This window comes from Rutidosis leptorrhynchoides, chromosome 8 (assembly GCF_046630445.1).
Source record: "Rutidosis leptorrhynchoides isolate AG116_Rl617_1_P2 chromosome 8, CSIRO_AGI_Rlap_v1, whole genome shotgun sequence".
NCBI classification, from domain to species: domain Eukaryota; kingdom Viridiplantae; phylum Streptophyta; class Magnoliopsida; order Asterales; family Asteraceae; genus Rutidosis; species Rutidosis leptorrhynchoides.
Window position 1 is genome coordinate 272,105,712 of NC_092340.1, and position 23,869 is coordinate 272,129,580.

Consider the following 23,869-nt stretch of genomic DNA (forward strand, 5'->3'; position numbering starts at 1 on the left):
AACAGACTAGTAAACCTTTGGAGATTTTCCATTGGGATTCTTTCTCTGTTGTCAATATAAGCCACACGTAAAGAAGGATATCTGAAATGTTAATCTTTTAATTAGAATAATAACTTTTTCGATGATAATAATATAATCAAAACGCATATTTGAACATCCAATTGAAATGTTCTGTAGCCATAAATCTTATCGGTAATAACTCTCACGTAAGTATTAGTTCATTAGGTTAGCATAACAACTTGATCTCTATGGTCATTTGATTTCTTCTGAGACCCATAAATTTGGCAAAAAACAATATGTGTGAACTTTAAATCTACCGATGTTTCTGCACGTTCTTTCAGAGCTATGTGGTCTTTATTCATATCAAATGTTCGGTAGCCCGTAAAATCTATGCATAAAGAAAGGATGAAAGTTCTAGGTTTTACTTTTTAGATTGTGCAATTGTTCAGGAACTCGTAAGATTCTACTAACCGATGTCCTTTGCAAAGTCTAAGAAGCATTAAAGTTTAAGAGCTTCTTTGTAGTACATCATCCCTCTTACTGAAAAAATGAATGTTACAATTTTTTTAAATAAATATTATTAATAATAATTTCTGTAATAGTCATAATGCAAATTGCCTATATACATGTTCTTGATTGTGTCTGCTGCCCCTGTACGAAACCCACTGACGTGTTGCTTCGGTTCTATCTTTTTCAGTAGCTTTTAGCATTAGATTTTTATTTTTCCCTTGGAAATTTTTCCATTCGTCTGATATAAAATGCGGGTTAAATTTAAGAGCCGTGAGTCATTTATATAATGATACGTTTAGCAAAGTTTTGGATCTCACTTTGTTAAACGTATCTATAATCTTTAGATAAAATGATTCGCAACTCATATTTTTTAACCACATTTTAAATCAGATGTATGGAAAAATTTCGAAGAGCGAATTGAAAATCCAAAACTAAAAGCTACTGCAAATGATGACAGAAGCGACAGTCAATGGGTTTCGTACAAGGGACAGACACTATCAAGAACATGTACATCAATCATTTGCATTATGACTTGTACTGAAAATATTATTATTAATATTTATTTAAAAAGTTGTACTATGTAACATTTATTTTTTTCAGCGAGGGGGATGATGTACTAAAAAGAAGCTTTTGAACTTCAGTGCTTCTTATACTCTTTGAATGACAACGGTTAGTACTATATTACGCGTTCTTGAACAATTGCACTATCTAAAAAGTAAATATTGTACTTTTATCATTTCTTTTGCAGAGATTTTTACTGGCTACCGATCATTTGACATGAATAAAGACCACATAGCTTTGAAAGAACGGCAGAAGCGTTGGTAGATTTAAAGTTTACCTATGTTGTTTCTTGCAAGATTTATGGGTCTCGGAAAAAATTCAATGACCATAGAGATCAAAGATGTTATGCTAACATACTCAACCTAATGCTTATGTAAGAGTTATTATTGATAAGAACTATTGCCACAAAACATTTCAATTGGATATTCTAATATGTTTTGATGATATTATTATCATCGTAAAAGTCATTATTCTAATGAAAAAAATAACATTTCAGATATCCTTCTTTACGTGTGCCTTATATCGACGAGATAGAGAATCTCAATGGAAAATCTCCAAAGGTTTACTACTCTGTTCTGGTCAAGGCAGAGATAACTAGACGACGTAACGAAAATTATGATATTAATATAAAATTATTGACAAAAATCAATAGGCCTTTGGACTTTTGTTACCGAATTTGTAGATTAGGTGCCCCTCATCCAAGCGAACGAGGGTTCACATCTCACTTGAGTAAGAAGTGTAGTGGTAGCTTGCTGCTAAATATATACCTAGACAAAATTTAAGTTACTACAAATGATTTTTCTTTGTAAAATACCGTGTCACATTCGTAGTGTAAGAAAATATATCGTATCAAGATTCTACAGAAATTGGTGAAGGAAAACCTGTAAAGCAAAACCATGCAATTATTTTCACTTGTACGGAAGCACTGCAAACAATTGACATGCATCAGGTAATATGCACATTACTAAATATCACAATTTCATATGGATCGATTTAAATTATTAGTTAAAAGCGGAACATGAATATTTATAACGCATACAACCTCATCCATTTCGACCACCTATTGCCCAACCCGCCCATTTTGTTATTTCTAGATATTAGTATCTTCCCTTTTTTGTTTAGGACAATCATTTTGAAGAAGCTTTCAAAATGCGAAACATATTTCACAAAGATCATCATGGCAATCGTAGACCTAAGATACTGGGATTGAGAGGACATATCTTTGCAGGAAGGTTGGTTTATGTGTGTATGCAAGTAGTTATGTATGAGTATATGCATATTGTCGTATTCGGTATCTTTGTTAATTTTCAGTGTCTCATCACTCTCATGGTTCATGTCCAATCAAGAGACAAGTTTTGTGACAATTGGTCAAAGGGTTTTGGCTAACCCTTTAAGGTATGATTTTTATTTTCCTTTTCAGAGTAATATATAACTGTTATGTTATAGCTTTATATAATAATCATATTCATAATGGAAATTTCTCAACACTGTGTAATCTTTTATATTTTTCAGGGTGCGGTTCCATTACGGTCACCCTGATATTTGAGAGAATCTTCAACATAACAAAGGCTGGTATTAGTAAAGCTTCGAAAGGTATCAACTTGAGTGAGGACATATTTTTAGGTTATAATTCAACTCTGCGTGGGGGATATGTGACACAACATGAATACATTCATATAGGCAAGGACTGAGATGTTGGTATGAATCAAATATATCTATTCAAGGCCAAAGTTGCAGATTGAAATGGCGAACAGACACTCAGCCAAACAAAAAATAGAGAAGTTATCATGTTCTTTGCAATACAATTGAAGAAGTGATCAGAATGAGGCTTATTGGACTCAAGATCGTATCTTCAAAACATTCTAGGGCTGCTTCCTCAATCTGAAAATTTGGTATGGTACTAAATGTCATCTTGAACCATGGTAAGGGTTTTTATTACTAGTAGTGTATTACCCTAACAAATAATCTAATAATGTAAAACTACAATTTTGTTTAAGTTGTGTTTATTGGGACCCATGATGTGTATCTACAGAATCTATTATTTGTAAATGTGAATTGAAATGATAAAAAATGCCCTTTTAAACTACTTGGCCAATTATCCTTATTACATTTTATTGTTTGTTTTATTGTTTGGATTTATTTATAGAGGTGTATAGTATTCAAATTTATTATAGTTTTTCTTTGTTTGTTTTTCTAATTATTTAGAGAAGTTAATAGTCTTCATGGGTAACCTCTTTACTTTTGGAAAGCAAGAAGGTTTAAAAGGGTACCGGAAGGGTAACCTTGCTCAGATCCTTACTGCATTCACTCCATATAGTACAAAAAACAACCATAAAAGTATATTCCTTTTTTCAGGTAAGTAGATATACACATTATATTGTTTTTAATAACCCATTAGAGATTGTGTATAATGTAAAATGGACCTGATCATAAGTAAATGTGTGATTGTGTTACTCTTTATATCTTTCAGCGATTAGTCCTCAAGATAGAGGCAAAGTTTTTTGAAGAGAGAGCCACTATACTCAAAGGTATGGATATATATTTTTCCCTCAACTTGTGTCATCCATTTATACTCTCTGTATGTATTGGGTAGACCCACATCACATGTCAGGTGCAAAACAGACCCAGATTTTTAGGGTTAACTCTGCTTTAGATGTGATCTTTCTTTCCGCGGATGCGTATTAGTTTTATGAGTTAAATTTCAACTGATGTGTTTTTGTGGGGCCAAATGAATCTGTTATATGGTTAAAAGGGTCTGCTTAGGATCAATATTATCAGTGGTATTGTGATAATTCCAATAGATTTTATAAGCAGTTTAATAGATATAGCCACTATATATAGATTGGATTATATTATGAGAAGTATAGTCATGATGCCAGCTTTAGATGTCACTTGTGTTTGAAGTAAATTGTCAAGAAGTAATTTTTACTTGATATTGCTATTAGCTATACCAGTTGTCTGCAGCACCTAATTTAATGTTTCATATATGCAGGTGAGACTTTTGACTTTTAGATTTGAAGTGCAGTGGCCAAGTGAATCTTAGTTGGAGTTTAGATTTCAAGTTTTTGATATGTAATAGAAATTGGATATACGTAAACTTCTTAATTACTTAGAATTCTATTTGAATATATGTTACTTTTGATATGTGATAGAAAAGCAAGCATAAACTTTGTTACTCCTATTGTATTAGTATAATTTTTTATAGTTTTGCATTTTTAGTGTTAAAAATATACAGTGTATATTTAGTAATTCTTAATTGAACAAGTGAGTCCACACTCAAAAGTGTGAACAAGTGAGTAAAAGCTTCACATTTAAAAGACTGAACATTCAAGTATAATTTGCACCAGTGTTGCAAAAAACCTGTTTACTCCCCGATTAATCATTTTTAAGGGCAGTCCGTTCCGATTTTTGAAAATCCGTTTAATTAATTGGTCAACGTCGATTGATGGGTCAAAATCAAATTTGGTAATTAAAGTCGGTCAAAGTCAAAATTGGTCAACATTTTAACATAAGGTTGAACTAGAATTTTAAAGATTTTGAACAAAATGAACACTTTTAGACAATTATGTTAAACTTTATGTTTATATTTATGGTTTTATTCTATATTTTCACATATAATTTTTGAAATTTAATATTTTAATGTAAATAGTACAATCCGATTAATCCCGATTAATCTCCGAATTTCTGATTAATCCTTTCAAAGTCCCGACCGATTAATCTCCGAATAACGAATTTTGCAACCTTGATCTGCACAATTAAGATTGTGAACAAATGGGTAGAATCTTCACAACTAATAGTGTGAACAAATGGGTAGAATCTTCACAACTAATAGTGTCAACAAATAACTAGAATCTTCTCACTCAAAAGTGTGAAATAATGAATTATAAGCTTACATTTACGAATGTGACATATTTTGTTGGGCTAATTTTGTCCACATTTTGATAAAGTGTGAACTTGAATATTTTACACACTTTCAATTGTCTACATAGCCTTAAATAATTGTGAACATAGGACACATTTGTTGTAGTGGGCAAATGTCATCTTGAACCATGTTAATTAATTATAGTATTGATTGCTTGATTGTAGTTTTGACTTTTTATAGTCAAAACTGCTTTTATTATTGTTATTATTTCAAAGGGTCTGGATGGTAATTGACTCTTGATATCTTATTGGAGAGTTAATTATTTCATTTTTGACCTTCTCTGGAATTATTGGGGCATTTGTATTTGCTATGATATACGGTCTGAATAGGTTGACTTTTTAGTTTGACCATGAATCTTGGTTTTGGTCAATTCACTATGCTGTATATTTATAGTTGGTATTATACCAAGGCTGATGCTGCTATGTCTCTATTGGTGTGCTTGATTGCCCAATGGACTTGTAACAGTTGGTTTTGGTATGTAACAGTTGCCCAATCGACTTTGACGCACAACCTAAAGATCGATTAAGTTTGCAAAACATATTGAAACTGGTGCGATTGTACCAAGTAGGACATCAAGTTGTGTTACCAGAATTACTAGTATTGATTACTTATAATCTGAATTGCATTCCATTATCTTTTCAATAGCCGAAAACATCTAAGTCCTCATCTCCTTCTACATCACTCCCATTCTACCCACTATCTATATAAGTAAAAAATACAATTAAGAGCTAGCTTAGTATTTGAAACATTTAAGTTATACATGTGAGTGAATATATTAAGAATAATTTTAATTTGAATATTATATACAAGTAACACCAGAAGTATATGGTCAATCAAGCAGATTGAGTCTTGTCTTTCTTCCCAGCAAGAATCATTGATATTTGTAGTCCTCTACTAAATGCTTGATTGAATAGAAGCCTTGTTTGAAACTCGGATACAAATGGAAACCACGATAGTATAACAATGGGCATGAATATTATCAATCCCATAACACACTCAAATGCACGTCCCAGCTCCTTTATCGAATCCCAAAATCCTATCGCTTTTACGCACGGCCTGCAAGCTTGACCAATCTTCACAACCACCGTAAAACCAATATTAACAAACATATATATGGTAGTATGAAAATGATAATGAATCAGACCATTCTTGTATACATGAATAAATAAAATTAGCCAATTTTTTTATTTAACCTTTTTAGGTTAGAGCCCAACCCAAATCGGACCATTCTTGTATAAATGAATCAAAATTGCCACTTATAGAACAAATGAAACTTGAAACTTACTTGAAGAAAAGCCCATCCGGTTGGTAAGAAAGCAAGAAACGCAGCAAATATATCGCTTATAGTGAGGCTACAAACGACAAATAAGACGGTCACAATTGATAGGAACCCAATGAAAAGAAGAGCCTTTAAGATCCTAAACATGAGTTGAAAATCAGTCCCAAATCTTCGTCTGCCCATTGAGACCATCTGTTAACATAATTAGATTATTATTAGCACGCTTATAAGTCATGAAACAAGTATGTAACCATTTTATCACATTTAACATCAGATATATAGGACATTTTTTATAATAATACCACCAGCAATTTGAAGATATAAACTCTATGTTGTTGGTGGCAGTGTTGTATAAATTAGAACTATTAAGCGAAATAAGGGGGTGTTTGGCTTTATGTTTGCTAAGTGACTATATGATTATCGCAATCTGTTTTACATACCTTCAAGCCAAGAAGAACAGTTATCATGACCAACCAAGAAAGTCCATAAACCTACAAATTGATATGTTTTAAAGTATGAGAACAAATCACTGAAAATATAGAATAAACTGAAGCAGCAGTCATTTAGTATATGGCAAAATAAGCCGACTTAGGTTATAATTAATAAAGCACATATGGTTTATACGGTTTTATTTTTAAAAAAATCAAGGAATGAAAAAGGATACTGAAAAACACCCATTTTGGTTCGTAACCTCTAGATCAAATGCAAGGAAAGAATAGATAAAAATAACAATACCAGTATACTTTTGCTTTCATGAGCTATGTTAAGGTGATACACAAGTCCATACTGATATAAGAAGAATCGGAAAGCGAGTACAATCTCCATAAGTTTGCCTCGTATATTCGTATGTTTCAAATGCTCTTGTTCCGCATCCCACCATGATTCCCAACTTTTATCTTGTGCAATCCCGATGCCACCGCGATTGCCCATCCATCTCTTCCAGTCTGTCCAATCTTCCACCGTCTTCTGCCAGTCGAATCCCGAAGGATTAAAAATAAACGGAGCAAACAACCACGAGGATACTAAAAACCATATGGAGAAAGTGATAAACAAAGATAAAGTTGAACTACGATACGAGTCCCCATAAACTTGATAAATAACCAACAACATAGCCAACTCGATCCCTTTCACAAAGTGACTTCGTGAATATAATCTGTAATTATCGGTAAACTTTGCATGGAAGATAACGAATCCACGACCAGTAGCCCGATATTTTGAGCCTCCATGTAAAATTGTTTTTCCATAATAATGCACTTTTGTTCCAAGTTGGAAAGTGAAAAATACTGAGGCTAGTTGTAGTTGCATTATTATAAAATCACCAAGGGCTCGGCGAAATCCACTTTCTAAGCCTACTTCCATTGCCATTGGAAGTATTAAAATTAATCCCAACTGAAACACGGATTGTGTCGCTAAAGCCGCCTCGAGTGCTTTGTTGCTATTTATAGTTGCATTTTCCATTATTTTTTTCTCGAGTCCACTTAAAACCATATACATTCGTCCATATAAGAAAACGTACACAACAAGTACAGTAACCTGGAAAACATAAATAAGAACACAATTAACAATTTCAAGTCATAACATAAAAGCTACAAGAACTATGCAAGGAGGTCACCCAATAATCAATGGAGCTAGATATTTAATTGTCAAAATGACTAGAATACCCTTGATTGCATAGCGTCTAGTGATCAAACCATATAAGAATAAAATTAATATTTAAACATTAAACATTTAATTTTTTGTCATACCATGCTGCTGAAGTAGAAACCAACTGTGGTGAAGTAGAACGACAACATTCGGTAGAAGTCAAACCGTCGGCCAAGTCGATAAACATCCCGGCTGAGTGTCTGTTCGCCATTTCCGTTTGCGACTTTGGCCTCGAATAACGATATCTGATTCATACCAACATCTCGACCCTTGCCTACTTGAATATACTCATGATGTGTCACATATCCCCCTCGCAAAGTTGAATTATAACCTGAAAATATGTCCTCACTCAAGTTTATAACTTTTGATGCTTTACTGATACCACCCCTTGTTATATGGAAGATTCTGTCAAATATATCAGGGTGACCGTAATGGAACCGCACCCTGAAAAAGCATCGAAGATTAAAATGTTGAATATGAGGATATAAATCCATAAGATAACAACAATATATTATTCTAAAAAGGGAAAAAATCATACCTTAAAGGGTCAGCCAAAACCCTTTGACCAATCGTCACAAAACTTGTCTCTTGATTAGACATGAACCATGCGAGTGATGAGACACTGTAAGGTAACAAAGATAATGAATACAACAATATACATATATTCATACATAAGTACGTGCATACACACATATACCAACCTTCCTGTAAAGATATGTTCCCTCAATCCTAGTATTGTAGGTCGACGATTGCCGTGATGATCTTTATGAAATTCTTCCAATACGTTTCGCATTTTGAAAGCTTCCTCAAAGTAATTGTCCTAAACAAAAAAGGAAAGTTACTTGGTAATGTCTAGAAGTGGCAAAACGGGCGGGTTGGGCAATAGGGTGGTCGAAATGGCAAGTTTTTCATTATATAATTGTGACATATAGTGATATGCATATTACCTGATTCATGTCAATTGTTTGTAGTGCTTCCCCGCGAGTGAAAATAATTGCATGGTTTTGGTTTTCAGGTTTTCCTTCACCAATTTCTGTAGGTGGACCAGGAAGCTTGATACGATATATTTCCTACATTACAAACGTTACACGGTATTTTACTAAGCAAAAACATCTGTATTAGCTTAAATTTTGTCAGCAAACTCACACAATAAACCCAAGGCCTGTTGAATTTTATCAATAAAAATTTATTTAAATCATTGTTGTTATATCATTATTATTGTCGTTACCTCATCTAGTTTATCTCCACCCTTGACCAGAACAGAGTAGTAAACCTTTGGAGATTTTCCATTGGGATTCTCTCTCTCATCGATATAAGCCACACGTAACGAAGGATATCTGAAATTTAAGCTTTTAATTAAAATAATAGCTTTTACGATGATAATAGTATGATTAAAACGCATTTAGGAACATCAAATAAAAAGTTCGGTAGGCATGGATTTGATCAATAACTCTTACGTAAGCATTAGGTTGAGTATGTTAGCATAACAACTTTGATCTCGATGGTCACTTGATTTCTTCTGAGACCCATAAATCTGGCAAGAAACAACGTAGGTGAACTTTAAATCTGCCATTGCTTCTGCACGTTCTTTCAAAGCTCTGTGGTCCTTATTCGTATCAAATGTTCGATATCCAGTAAAAATCTCTGCATAACAAAGGATAAAAGTTCAGGATTTACTTTTTAGATAATGCAACTGTTTAAGAGCGCGTAAGATTCTACTAACCGTTGTCCTTTGCAGAATCTAAGAAGCATTGAAGTTCAAGAGCTTCTTTGTAGTACATCATCCCTCTCACTAAAAAATAATTGAATGTTATATAGTACGGATTAAACCTTTTTAAATACTCCCTCCGTCCCAAAACAAGTCTCACATTTTAACTTTTGAAATAAGTTTTATCAAGGATATAAAGAAAAAGGTTAATATATAATGAAAAGACAACAAAAGGAAATGAAAGGAAAAAGTAGGAACACGAAAGGAAAACAAAAGAAAATGAATGGAAATAACAGTTTTGTTATTCAAATTTGGCTTTAAATATTTATGCTTTTGTTATATAACACTTGATGACAATGATAACATGTTTCGAAATTCAGTTCCACTATTACAAATTTCATCAGATAGTACACAAACAAAAATATAGTAAGTCAAAATTGAGAATGAATTTTTTTTTCAAAAGTAAAATGAGACAATCATTTTTGAAATGAGGAGTAACAATAAATAATTTCAGCATAACTCATAATGTAAATGACTATTGTACCTGTTCTTGAAAGTGTCTGCCCCCTGTATGAAACCCATTGGCGTGTTGCTTCTGTTCTATCCTTTTCGGTAGCTTTTAGTTTTGGATTTTTAATTCGCTCTTCGAAATTTTTCCATTCATCTGATTTAAAACGTGGTTTAATATTAAGAGCCGTGAATCATTTTATATATAAAAATACGTTCAACAAAGTGAGATCGAGAGTCACCTGGATATATCTTTTGAAGATAAAATAAGATAGAAATTCCATCCTCGTTTTCCATATGAAGCTCATCTTCAGAATAGAGAACATCTTCTTTATAATATGGAGTTAATACACTGTTTCATAACAACACAAGTCTTAAATATAAGTAGTCGAATGCAACTAAATTATGCATTGTGTGAAACTTTTTACTTACCTAAATGATATCATATTGTGAACTTTCGGAGCATTTGGCATCTTCATATATAAGGAGTTGGTAAAGAAAGTAACACGTCTACGGGCCTCTAAATTCATGGGCACATTAATTGCAGATTCCTTCACAGTGAGAAGCAAATGGAGCCTCACCACCTATGTTCACAAATAAACAAGTGAGTAATATAAAGAAATGGGATCTTAAAGCGAAAAAGAAAAAGAAAAAAGATGTATCGATGATACCTTCTCCTTCCAAGATTTTTTTTGTGTAAGCTGGATATTGATTTGTTCAAATCTCTCATTTTTGTCATTGTCCTGACGAAGAGAATGAGCTCTTTCGAGTATTCTATAGATATCGAGAACCCACGAATATCAAGATACAAGTAAAGCTTACTTCAGTGTTCACATTATACATAGTTTTGTAATAGAGGTTGCCAAATGGGCAAGTTTGGCAGGTCAGGTAAGCTAAACTTTGATTTCCTGTTACACATATTTATAATTTTAAAATATTACTGGATAAATATTCTTTATGATTTATTTTCCAACATCTTTTAACTTAACTAATTTTACATATTAGAGATAAAATGTCTTCCAAACTAACCCATTTTCAATTGCTAATGAAAATAATGTGATATGGATGTTTGTAATTACTTACTCATGTCCGTTAACCATAATATCCTGAGTAATAATCTCCATAAGATCTTGAAGAACATTAATAATTTGGGATCTGTATTTCTCAGCATTATCATAAACTGTCAGCTGCAATACAACCAATTGAGTACTCAAAATTAGTTCAAAAACTTAACATACAATGGTGCTAATGAATAATAGCTCACTAAATATAAAAAATAAAAATAAAAACAAAAACAAGAAAAGAAACTCTGCTTACCAAATGGCTCAAGAACTTTTCCAACTTATCATTGAGGGAAGGCAAACCACTCGTCCGAAATTTAGTTAAAAATGACTTATTTTGAATGCTGATATCTATTTCATGGCATATAAGCCGTATGATCCTACATACAGAAAAAAAAAAAAAAATTTTACTCCATAATAAATAAGATCAGTGTGTACGATAAAAGAGCATTCACCAATACATTTCTTACATTTTATCCCCTTTATCATCGAGAAGACCATATAATATATCCTTTAGTGTCTGGTAACACTCGATAATGGCTGAGTACATATAGTCATCATTATTGATCTTTTTAAAAAGCTCCGCATCCTCCTTACCTTTAAAGTCTTTTGCCATGTCTAATGCAATCGGAATCTTAAATTTGATGAAAATGGTATCAATACATGATCCGCATTCAATCCAAAATACTTATACTAATACAAATAATAAATAATTAAAGGAGCTAAACCTTGCTAGCTAACAGGAAAGGTGGCCATTGGATAACTGGAACGTCACTTGTCGTGTATGGTACGAGGAGTAGATCTCTCTCACTAACAGATGAAGGGTAAACTAGTAAAATACTAGTATAAAATAGATAAATTAATAGATTTTTTTAGAAATGTGAGGTGGCGTTAACCTGTTGCTAATCAAATCCTCCATCCGCATTGAATATATGAACTCATTCCACACTTGTGAAAATTTTGCTATGTTCTTTCTCACCAAAGAATCATCCTCCTACAGACATGTTTTCGAGATTTTTATAGTAGAGAGGAAAGGAAAGGAAAGGAAAGAAAAGAAAAGGAAGTATAAGGAAATTGAAAAAAAAATAAAAAAATCTAGTTTTTACCCCATGTTTTCGAGTGTTTAAAATGTATGACTAAATGGGTTTGAGTTGAAATGGGCAATTTGTTATTAGTAGAGGTCAAAACCAACCGACCAGGTTAGGTTTACCCATGAACACTTTGTGTCCATGTCCATTTTAGAAATACTTAGCTCTTTTATCATGATTACTAATACAAATACAACAATTACATTAAACGTGAACTCTTTAAATAAAACAATTTAGGAGCTTGTATGCATCAAAAAACAATTTAGGGGGACTTCAAACCTCGACCCACTTGGACCTTTTCCATTTTAGCTAGAAAAGTCATTTGACCCATTCCACCCTGTTGAGATAGAACACAACCTAAACCAAGCCATTCATAAGTAAAAGTGTTAAAATTGCCCCCTACAGTAAAACATATATTATCCCCACCATTGGATCTCTCTTAAGTTCTTCTTGCTGCAACGGTACAAGGCGTTCATAGAAAGCTGAAGGGACAGAATCAAAACGGGAACGCAACATTCCAAGTGTCCGAATCTAAGAACGGAAAATGATATCAAGTCAAGAGAATTGTGTTAAAAATTTGCAGTAAAATGTTCATCTTCCTCACACATAAAAAAAAAACAAAAACAAAAAAACTATTGAATACATGTTCTAACCTCGCCCAAGTGGCTAAACGCTCCATAGATTCCACCAATTATAGTTTCAAATATGGCATACCAAATTTGTGCATCCGTGAAATATACCTAAAAGAACACCAACATCACCAATTTTTGTCTAAAAGCAAAAAATTAAAAAAATAACCACACTTACCATGACAATTGGAGCCCAAATAGCAATAACAAAGCCAATATTATGAGTCGCTACAAAATGTTTAAAACGAATCAGATTCTAACTGACAATACAATAAAAAGTTGGAATTTTACAATGATCAATTTTACCTTTCGGGAAGAACTCGTGCCACTCATATACATTAACTGAAATATTCATAATTGTTTTTGTGGGTGCAACCAGCGGCAATATCTATTACCAAAATGTGAAAAATGAGCATAAAACTAATTTACCAAAATTCAATACATCAACATATTGAAAGTGTCCAAAACTACCTCCACATAGTAGCTGAATGTGAACTTGCTAATCAGCAGCATCACCCAATATAATGTATACCTAAAGATTACGTGCCAAACAGTCGAAAAAGATAACAAATAATGAACGTATGCAGATTCAAATATTCATAAATCAACTAATTATGAATCCTTACTTCAAAAGTGAAAACATGTCTTCATGCATCCCTCTTCCAACGTAGAGCTTCGGCTGACAAAAGTCAACCACTTAGTTATTATGAACTTTGTTTAACATAAGAACTAAAGACAGAAAGTTAACTAACCTGAGCCCACCACATTAAAAGAACGATTACACGCCAGTTAGAACACTCCATGGATCTCCGCAAGGGTGGGAATAGGAATAAAAAGGCAGACAATATGTTGGGTGCCAAATAAAATGCAACAAGATAGTTATACATGGATTGTTCCCTTTGATTTCCTCCCAAATTACTAAAAAACTTCGCAATTCCGGTTGGGTTTCGAACAGATCTCGAATAACCAATGGGTAGGATCACGACCCAAAAGGCCGCAATCGTAATTTTAATGAGATAGCGAAGTATCTGAGTATGTTTCATGCTCCTCCACGCATTGAAGCTGAGGATCATATCTAATGAAGCTGTAAAACAGAAGCAGTAAAAGAAACATAAATCTCAAGGAATACCCATAGCAAAAAAAGGAAATGTTAAATAATGAAAATTTTAAAGGTGGCCATTTCAAACCATTTACTTATAAATGGGTCAATTTAGTCTATTATTTATCTCAATGGTAAGACGAGGAAAGTTGAAATTCATACTAGAAGGGAAAAAGTCAAACAAGTCAAACAAGTCAAATGGGGTAAAAGTAATCCAAAGGTCATTGTTATGGATTTAACTTTACCTGACAAACGGGTAGGGTTGGGTCAAGGATCAAACTTTGGGTTGAAACGGGTTGGTTTTTAAATGGGTCAAACGGGTCGGGTCGAGACCCGGGTCTGGTTGGGTCGAGACTCATTTTTCATCTTAAATTTTTGGGTTGGGTTGGGTCGAGACCCATTTTCAGCTTCGCGTTTCGCAATTCAGTTTCAATTTCTAATCATAGTTAAATATTAAATATTATTTACTGATAAATCAACAGTAGAACACGCAAAACAGTTGATCAGTCAATCCAACCCAACTGGATTTTTGATACTAATACTGACCCATTCAAACGGGAATCCATTTGACCTGTTATCCAGTCGACCTAATCAGCCATTTTTTAAAAAGCAGAAAAAATATAAAAAGGGCAGAAAATACCTTGAAAAAAATTAAGGACTGCATAGGTAATGAATATGCTCAAAATACTTTCAAAGACACCATCATCGAAAATTCCGAAAATTGATCCATTTCCATGCCATGCAATAATCACCATAGCCTGTAAACGGAATACAACATTTATAGAAGACTATTCTTTAAACGAAAACAGTAATAGGTAACTATATGATTTAACTAATTACCTGAAAACATAATATAAGAAACATCCACATTCGATCAAAACTCCTATAAAGGTGCAAAAATGTCCGCACTTCAACAAAATTTGTCTTAAGTTTTCTCTTTCTAGATATGACATGGCTGCGCTCCTACACTTACACGAAGAGAGCTTAGTTCCAGTATATACACATGTATACGATACAAAATTAATAAAATATTGCAAAGTGTCAAGTTGAACAAATACCGCATTTTCTTGCATTTGATCGTCAGAGGTAACAAAAAAGTCTGAATTTCGATCCATTGGCCATCCTAATTTGAAGCACTTGTCAGACCTAAAATTTAAGAGTTGAAGCTTCTATTAGAAGTAAGTAACATATTATATAGGTTGAAATTTCAATCCTTATAGTATGAATGAGTCTCTCTAGTTGTGCAGTTGTGTTGTATCTCAAATGGGTCAAATAGGAAAGAATAGCAAAAATGTAACAGGTCGAATGGTCCAAAACTCGTCTAAAGAGAATGCATACAAACGTCCAAAACTTCTTTTTCCTAGAGAACTCGACTTGTGATGTAGAAAAGTACTACTGTATTGGTAATCATTTCGGCACTATACCTGGCAAACGGGTTGGGTTGGGTTAAGGATCAAATGGGTTTGGGTTGAAACGGTTCATGGGTCGAAATGGGGTCAGATTATAAAGAAGTCGAACTCGACGGGTCTAGACCCGGTTCGGGTTGGTTTGAGACCTTTTTTAAAAAGTCATCTATCTTTTTCTCAAAGTTTTGCGTTTCGCGTTCCAATTTTGAAAGAAATTATAGTATCAATGTATCTTTTGGCTACATGTAATATTTTAGATTGAACGAAAGAAATTAAAGGATCATTTGCATTACCAAAAGTATTCGTTGAGATCGTCATAGTTTCTCCAAGAAGAATGACTTGCTTTCCCTCCTCGATTTCTCATAGCTTCCTGTCACCACGTAACAAGATCGATAATCAAAACTCACCAAAACTGCATACAACCTAAACACATTAAAAGTGGAGTTTAATGATATTATTACCTTATGCATAACTTCATAAATAGGCGACACAACATTCTGCAAAAATGATTCTTCTCCAACTGCTTCTGCTTGATATGTTCCTCCGCTTACAGATTCGACATTGGAAAACAAAATTCCATGTATTTCGTTTGCCATCTTAATCAGTAAATAAAGACGGGTGATAAGTATCATCTCGCAATAAATATAGCCTCATCACAAAAAGATGAAAAAGAAAAGTAATATCTGTAAGGATTATATATAGTCTGATATATATGATATATGTAGTTTTTATTCAATATTATCTTGTTTTGTTTGTTTAGTATATCACGTTTGCAGCAAAAAATTTATTATGTGATAAATATCACATAGAAAGTACACTTAGAGATTCAAAAAGTAGACTTACATTATGAAAAATATAGCAAATACATTCAGGCATGAATCGGATATTTGAAGCTTCGCCCCATATAAGCAGGAAGAGTCCAATGTAGATAAGTTCTAACTGCTGTCTATCACCCTCAGGTTCAAACCTAATCAGAAAAATAGTAAAGTAAACTAAATATATGAAGTAATTAGCGCCAAGCGCGATTAAAAGTGCTACTAAAGTTTAATAACTTACTTGAGGTTTGACGTGCAGTGCAGATAATCACACCACGAGCTATAGTTCATGAATGTTTTATCCATCAATTGATGTATCGTCTGGCTATTTAACTAACAAAAGTACTGTATCAGCATTCATTTCCAAATTAAATAAAAAAAATAACACTAGTATAGTTAAATGAATAAAATTAATGAACATGTCAAATGGGTCAACCTTAAGAACATGGTAGAAAACAGAGGTGGTCAAATGGGTCAAATGGACTGAAAGACACTTGAAGTTTATTTAGATGCTTACAATAGCTGAAGACGCTTTAGTAACTAACTCTACTAGTACTTATTAATACTGTTTCTGTAAACATATGTAATGCATTATCATTTATCAACCTTAAAAATAGGCGGAACGTGTAACCAAACCAGACCTGTTTCAACACGTACTAGAAATCTGGTTGTTCGGATACAAACCCGTTATCCAACTTACCCATCCTACTCATTTTGCTACCAATACTAACATATAAAGTTCTGGTGGAAGTTTACCCGGTCATAAATTTCAACGCTCTTTGACCTTGTATCAATATTTGCAAGTAGCAAGATTAAATGTTCCCGCTGATTCGCAACATTTCCTTTCTTCATTGCAAAATGGAACGATCAAAAAATAAGGCCGTGAACCCAACAAAATTACATACTAATTAAAAAAAATAAGTTAAAGAATATAACATTAATCTTAGTAGGTGTTCGGGAACACGTTTTAGAATTGATTTTTTAATTATTGCGTTTTAAAAACATAAATAATTAATTTACATCTGATTATCTTCTGATTATAATTATTTAAAACACATAATCTATTTTCAAAACGCAAATCCAAACACCACCTTAGAAACAAAAGCTTCTTCTTATAAAAATTGTCTAATCTTTTACATCAGTATGTCATGAAACAAGTGTTACCTGAAATCCAAATATTGAAGATAACCACTCGAGTATATCACTAACAGACTTTCCTCTGTCTTCGGGCTTTTTAAGAAGTGGAAGATTATCCACATTACGAAGAGCCCTAAGAGCCGCTTTAATCTAAGATGGTAAAAGAAATAAATCAATAAATATAATGAATGTGAGTAAACATATATGATTTGTTATATGTATTCAAACAGAACCTCTGGAAGCTCCATAATGGCCGGTTTAACCCCAACAGCGTATAAAGGAAGAATGTTATAATGCTCATATTGTTCTTGATTCGCCTCTACATCTTTAGCATATCTTAGAGTCTGCTTGTCAAAGAAAACGTGTCGTGATTTAGTATGTCGAACATCATACTTATTTAAATAAAAAATTGCTTGCTTACCTCATCTTCAACTTTAGTATGAGGAACCACAGTCTTCAATACATCATACAACACCTTTGCAATCTGATAAAACTTAGCCATCTCCTCACTTAAAAAAAGAGAAATAAATGATTAAAGAACTTATGAAACATTTACAGGATATTTTTAAGGATTTTGCTAACGTTGACTCTGAGAGTTGTCGTTAACACGCTTTAAGATGTTGTAAATGGCAGTTACTAGTCACTTTCTTAATGACAATTATCAAAATGTACAACATCTCTTAATGACAATTATCAAAATGTACAACATTCTAAGAACATTTTAAAGTGTGTTAATGGCAGCCCTTAGGGTGATCGTTAGCAAAATCTTGTTTTTAAACATTGTTCACGAAAATATCAAGACTCACGGTTTCTTTGTATATTGACCCTCTCTGATATTTTTCTCATAGAAACTTTGGTAGTATTTTTGGATTTCTCTAGGATCACTCTTTGCTAATTGAGGTTTTGTCTCTACTTCTTCCTGCTCAAATGTTTCAAAATCCATGAGCCTTTTTATAAGTAATGCACCTCTACATAGCAAAAATAAGAAAAAATAGATAAGAATTTATACAGTACCTTTTGAAGTCTGTGGAGTAGGTAAGTCTTGAATTGGCGAACACCACGCCCAGTAGATTTAGGGTCCATCCTGTGTGCCTTCTCGAATGCATGAAATCGGCCTATTCCAACAAAGTCGGACATCATTATTACACTGATGGTGCATAAACGTAAGACCCTCGTTCATTTGGACTACGTACAAAATCAGAATTATACTGTACGAAATCAGAATTATACTGTCAGAGTCCATCCATACGGATAGGAGATCCATCCGTACGGATATAGTAGTGAAGCACGGATATGTTACATCCTTACAGATGAAGAACGCATCCGTACGGATACATCTGCAGACTCTATGAATAGGTGATTTCGGGTTCGTTGTCAAGGTTACGAACCCCAACACCTCATAGCCCATTCCAGTCGTTCATTAGCAAATGCTAATCGATTCCAAGTCGTTCCAAGTCGTTTTCTCAAGGTAATCGATCAATTAATCAAGTGTCTTCGACTAAAAACACTAAATCGAGGATTCCGCACTCGATAGAGCAATATACGAATGTTTAATTCTATTTAAACGATCCAACATACACTACGACTTAAAAGTAATTTCGTTTCTAAGTGTATGAATCGTACTACTGATATACACATATACTACCACTATGCTATTAGACATGTATCTAGAGTAATGAGTAAGACAAGCTTTAAGTCACACTCGCTAATTGGCGTGAAATTTAAATTTCGGTTATTTCGGTCAGTTCTATTGTGATTGCACAAGGAATAATCAAATAAAAAGGCTTAAACTCAATATAAGAGTAGGAACAATTTTGTATTTTTGTGCATCTTCACAAATTGTGCATCATAACCGCGTGTAAGGTCACTAAGGTGTAAAAACGGGCATGGTTCTTAAAAATGACACGCGTCAACATCATTTGTCACAGAACATGTAAAAATATGAAAGGACGAATTATATATCCATAATGTATATAATTGATTTGATACTAGCGCGATGAACAAAGTCATGCTATAAATACGTTTAAAATTTCCTAAAGCTTAATATTGTATCGAGTGATAAAAATTTTGAACGACATGGTAGCCATATTCGATGCCACCTCATCAGTTTACATGTTATAAGATGGAAAAGAAATACAATAGCAAGTTTTGGGAAGTTAAATCCATAAAAATAGACATATAATTTTTTTTAAATTAGATACATACATTGGTGATATAATTTACGAGTACCAAATAGAAACAACAAAATACTATATTTGGATATGAAACATACACAAATAAGCAACTCTAGGATTATCCTTCTCGACCTCATTCGCGACCCGAAGAATTGGAGCAACAGATGCAAGTGATGACGGCACAAGCTCACTATCAACGGTCGCATTATCATCCGCGTACGGATCAATCATAGTAGAACTTCTTTTCATCCGTCTCGAAAGTGATCCAACATCTTTCGTTCCACTCGTGCTAGCCATAACTAACCAATTTGGTTACTTCAAGAATAAAAAATTTGTATATTTAAGATTCAAGTTAGTGTTGGTGTAATAACTAAGAAGTAGGTATATATTATGAGGGATGTGCATTTGTAACTTAATGTTTGAAACGTTTGAAAAGATTGATGATTGTTGTATGTGCGTATGTGTGGGTTGATTTTTTTTTAGCTTTTGCTTTTGCTTTGGCTTTTTGATTACACTTTTTGTGGAATTGAAAATTGTTAAATTGATCAATGATCAATACCAATAAAATAAAGTTGAAAAATGAGTCAAAAAAAGGAAGAGAGTTAGCTTAGTAGATTAAGGAACCTAAAGCCTTTTTGGAAAGAGATACCACTATCGATACTTTCAGCTATTTACCGCTTTTTTATATACGGATTTTTTTAAACCATATTTATGACCCGACTTGCAAGAACCATTTTGTTGGATTATTATTTCGAATCTCTTTCTTATCACGAGTTTCATTTCGAAGAGTATACAAAATAAAGTGAAAAGAAATTTAAAAAATTTGGCGTTTTCAAAATTTGATAGAGAAAAATAGAAAAATTGAACTACTACATAATTTTAGTGTAATTTTCTCTCGATCTTCCATTCAAATTAAAAGGATCTCACTTTCTTCTTTTTAACTCCTCTTCATTCTATTTTTTTACCACAAAAATAGAGAAATAATTTTAATTTACATTTTCTATTTTTCATATAATATGTAATGTATCATGTTAAAAATTAATTAAAAATGATTATAATCTTGATTTATATGAGCTGAATTGACGTAGAAGTTAAATTATTATTTAGCTAATTTGTCTACTATGGTCCTTTTTTTCTAAAGGGTTCAAAGTTGATCTAATTGGGTATTAAAGAACGGATTTTATTAACAACAATTCTAAAGATTGTCATTAACACGTTTTAATTCATTAGACATAGCGGTTACTTGTCATTTTTAAAATGACAGTTATCAAACTGTATAATACATTAAAGCATATTAACGATAGTCTTTAGAGCTATCGGTACCAAAATCCCGAAAGAAGGATACAAAACACATTATTATTCTTTATTAAAAGATTTAGTTAAAGTTGAAACAAAATGAGGCTTTTGATATTTACAAATGATTTTTGTCACTTGTACTTTGATACAAATCCAAGTTGATGTCGATAGACATCAACAATACTGCCGATGAACACGTTGTATAAGATAAAGACAACGTTCTTGAACTTGTACCAAAATCACACGGGCCGTCCTTAATCTTTTTTTTTTTACTTAGGTCGTCACTATCCTTTTAAAACGTACCACCCGTCATCCTTCTGTCTACTTGCCGCCCACTGGATCCGTTAACCCACCTCATGTGCGTCCCACGTGAGGGTATTTATGTACTTTTCACCTATTTGTCCTATTAATACCTCACCTACACACGTTTTTCCCCCAATTCACTCCTATCTTCCACCAGATGCTCTCAAAACCCTAATTCCAAATCAAAAAAATCATTCGCTACAATTTTCAAACAACAATGGTGTTCTGCAATTGTGGCAAGAGAGCGGTTATTCGTAAGTCAAAAACTTATAAAAATCTTGGTCGTCGATATTATTCATGTCCTACACTGATAATATTTTTATCTAATTTTTTTTTTATTTAAAGGGTTAAAATTTTGTGTAATGTTATACACCTAATTGAATCGAATTCGTGGTTAATTTTCTGACTGCAGGTCGTTCATTTGGGTGGATCCACCGATTAACAGTACAGAGGTAATAAAACCCAATGAATTATTGGAAGAACTATTGGAAGATGAACAAGTAAATTCAAGAAAGTGGAAGATTATGTTTTTTGTGGTCCTCTTTATCCTCATTATTGTTTGGGTTAATTGATTTCAATGTTTGTTGTAATTGTTCAATTAAGACATATTGTATGAATGCATGACATTTTGTATGAACTAATGAATGAATGAAAGATCTGTGGTAATTGTTCAATTATTCATTTCATAGTTGATTCATTTATATGTACATTACTCAATGTAATATTACCACACAATTACAAACTTGAAATGTTACAAACTGGAAACACACAGAATTACAAACACATTATGTTTAACCATGAGTACATATTACCACAGTCACAAAATACCAAAATATAGTTCAAAAGACAGACATAAATTACATACCATCACAATTAAAGTACTAGTTCAAAAGATAACAACACAATAACATCACAATTAAAGTACCAGTACACCCAATAACATTACACAGTTCAAAAGACAAGAACACAATAACTTGCTTTAACTTCATTTCTTTGACTTCTTCTTGCTTGTTCCACTGGTTGAAGCATTTCTGGTCCTCTTCTTGCTTGTTCCATTAGTTCCCCCATTTGAACACCCTCTTTTGTTGTGGCCATACTCTTTGCAATTTGAACATTGCATGCCAATCCTTTTTTTAGACAACCTTCCATCTTTGCTAATGTTGTCTTTCTCTTGTAATCCTTTCCTTCTATTTTTCTTTGGCCTACCTGCTCTTGCTATTTTCTTTGGTGGCATTAGGGTATAAGGAACATTAGACTTGGGCCACATAGATCTACCATTAACAGGGTTTATGGTAAATGTATATGTATTTTTCCAAGTGTTCATCCTATAAACTGAGTGAACCCAATGCTCTGGTGCACCTACTTCATCTGGTGGACCAACATGATCATCAATTGCATTTAAGTTGTAAAGTGCAGCAACAACATGCTTGCAAGGAATATGATGCGTGCGTGACAATACATCTTTTACCCTATAAATTTATACAAGATTCAAACACTACAAATAAGCACACACAACTAACGAGCACTTAGAACCCGGTCATTATGGCACTTTAATGTAAGTATTCGTTTCAAGTTCGTCCCAAGATAGCGGTGTAAGTCGGATAATTGAAACTATTAATTGTCCTAGGGTTTGTTTGATTGGGGGGTTTTGATTGATTTTGATTAATAACTAAAACATGCACAATTAAACAAACTTAAACTTAACAAGTAAACTAGTAGCAAGTAACAAAATATTAAGGCTTAAATTAAATTTACTAAGAAGTGTTCACTTACCTAATCCTCTCTATGCTTGGCTTGCCCCGTTTTGCCTATTTTGCTATCTCATTCGTTGTTGAACTATTAAACGTTTAGCATCACTACTAAACCTCAAATCAAATAACACTCCGCGAATTCACATAAGCATTGTATCCTAAGATCGAGTTAAGCATGATTTGGTCATTGAGATTGAGCTTGGGTTAAAATCACTTAAAACCCCCAACTATCGAAATCACTTAAGATAATCGGCACTACTATGTTGACTAAAGGCCAATTAAAAACCAACCTAGATCAAGAACACAATCACTTGCAATTTCTAAGCTAGTTGTCTAGATCACCTAAGGTGTTGAAGCACACATTGATTCACTTCTCAAATCACTAAGAGAGCTACTCAACATAGGTAATCAAAGTCAAGCCTAAAACAAACTCATAGCAATGGGTCTTTAGCTAACTCAACAACACATGATCATGTAATTCATTCAAACAACAATAATTAATTGATTTGGGGCAAACACTAGCATTAGAGATTCATAGATAAGCAAACACAAATGATTTAGCCAAATATAGCAAAGATTACACTAGCAACAAGCATAAAAACATCAATTGTAACACCCCGTCAAAAATCCCTTTAACGGAATGTTAACGCTGGTCCCAGTGCTTGGCTTGACTTCTACGTAACAGCAATATTCTACAGCAGAAGCAATTAATACCTGAGAATAACAACACGCAAAAACAGGTCAACAAATAATATTGGTGAATTTACAGGTTTAAAGTAATGTAACAGTATCTGAAAAACATTTATCAGAAAAATAGTTTAGTTTCCTTGACCACGAGATTTTAATGTTTGCATAATCTGAGCACCTGAATACTAGCAATGACCCGAGTATAGAAGCCACTATACCCGCTTTACCTCGTAAAATGTTATACACTTGTTCAAATGTATTTAATGTTCAAAAATAAATGCACCACAGTTTT

The 23,869-nt window shown here is 33.1% G+C and overlaps 2 protein-coding genes across 3 annotated transcripts; both read right to left on the reverse strand.

Annotated features, from left to right (window-relative positions):
- Positions 1 to 5,772: 5,772 nt before the first annotated feature.
- LOC139861734 (callose synthase 7-like) lies at positions 5,773 to 17,075 on the reverse strand. Of its 2 annotated transcripts, none has more exons than XM_071850232.1 (35): positions 16,986 to 17,075; positions 16,471 to 16,550; positions 16,258 to 16,381; positions 15,876 to 16,010; positions 15,708 to 15,784; positions 15,067 to 15,154; positions 14,849 to 14,971; positions 14,649 to 14,766; positions 13,662 to 13,993; positions 13,536 to 13,588; positions 13,381 to 13,441; positions 13,216 to 13,297; positions 13,088 to 13,137; positions 12,934 to 13,020; positions 12,707 to 12,811; positions 12,089 to 12,186; positions 11,921 to 12,002; positions 11,663 to 11,826; positions 11,449 to 11,572; positions 11,215 to 11,318; positions 10,803 to 10,905; positions 10,564 to 10,715; positions 10,374 to 10,483; positions 10,169 to 10,288; positions 9,640 to 9,708; positions 9,374 to 9,560; positions 9,145 to 9,253; positions 8,864 to 8,986; positions 8,618 to 8,736; positions 8,455 to 8,538; positions 8,018 to 8,360; positions 7,008 to 7,805; positions 6,713 to 6,763; positions 6,279 to 6,464; positions 5,773 to 6,066 (listed from the first exon to the last, which is right to left on the reverse strand). In XM_071850232.1, the coding sequence occupies exons 2-35, from the start codon at positions 16,533 to 16,535 to the stop codon at positions 5,827 to 5,829; spliced, it is 4,866 nt and encodes a 1,621-aa protein (XP_071706333.1). In that variant the 5' UTR covers positions 16,536 to 16,550; positions 16,986 to 17,075; the 3' UTR covers positions 5,773 to 5,826. The 2 variants fall into 2 exon arrangements, with proteins under 2 accessions (XP_071706333.1, XP_071706332.1); XM_071850231.1 differs by having other exon boundaries at positions 16,471 to 16,562; positions 16,986 to 17,040.
- Positions 17,020 to 19,869, reverse strand: LOC139864217 (putative callose synthase 6). The gene is made up of 7 exons (XM_071852801.1): positions 19,639 to 19,869; positions 18,381 to 18,481; positions 18,173 to 18,285; positions 17,788 to 17,875; positions 17,600 to 17,710; positions 17,394 to 17,516; positions 17,020 to 17,133 (listed from the first exon to the last, which is right to left on the reverse strand). The coding sequence occupies exons 1-7, from the start codon at positions 19,835 to 19,837 to the stop codon at positions 17,020 to 17,022; spliced, it is 849 nt and encodes a 282-aa protein (XP_071708902.1). The 5' UTR covers positions 19,838 to 19,869.
- Between the last annotated feature and the right edge of the window lie 4,000 nt (positions 19,870 to 23,869).

Excerpts from the sequence above, each read along its gene's own strand:
- LOC139861734 (XM_071850232.1), bottom strand. The coding sequence starts at position 16,535 with ATGGATAAAACATTCATGAACTATAGCTCGTGGTGTGATTATCTGCAC. Across the intron at positions 16,011-16,257 it reads TTTGCTATATTTTTCATAAT|ATGGCAAACGAAATACATGG; the intron begins GTAAGTCTACTT and ends TTACTGATTAAG. Across the intron at positions 9,709-10,168 it reads GCAGACACTTTCAAGAACAG|TGAGAGGGATGATGTACTAC; the intron begins GTACAATAGTCA and ends ATTATTTTTTAG.
- LOC139864217 (XM_071852801.1), bottom strand. The coding sequence starts at position 19,837 with ATGGCTAGCACGAGTGGAACGAAAGATGTTGGATCACTTTCGAGACGG. Across the intron at positions 17,711-17,787 it reads ATACTAAAGTTGAAGATGAG|ACTCTAAGATATGCTAAAGA; the intron begins GTAAGCAAGCAA and ends TTTGACAAGCAG. Across the intron at positions 17,517-17,599 it reads CCATTATGGAGCTTCCAGAG|ATTAAAGCGGCTCTTAGGGC; the intron begins GTTCTGTTTGAA and ends TTACCATCTTAG.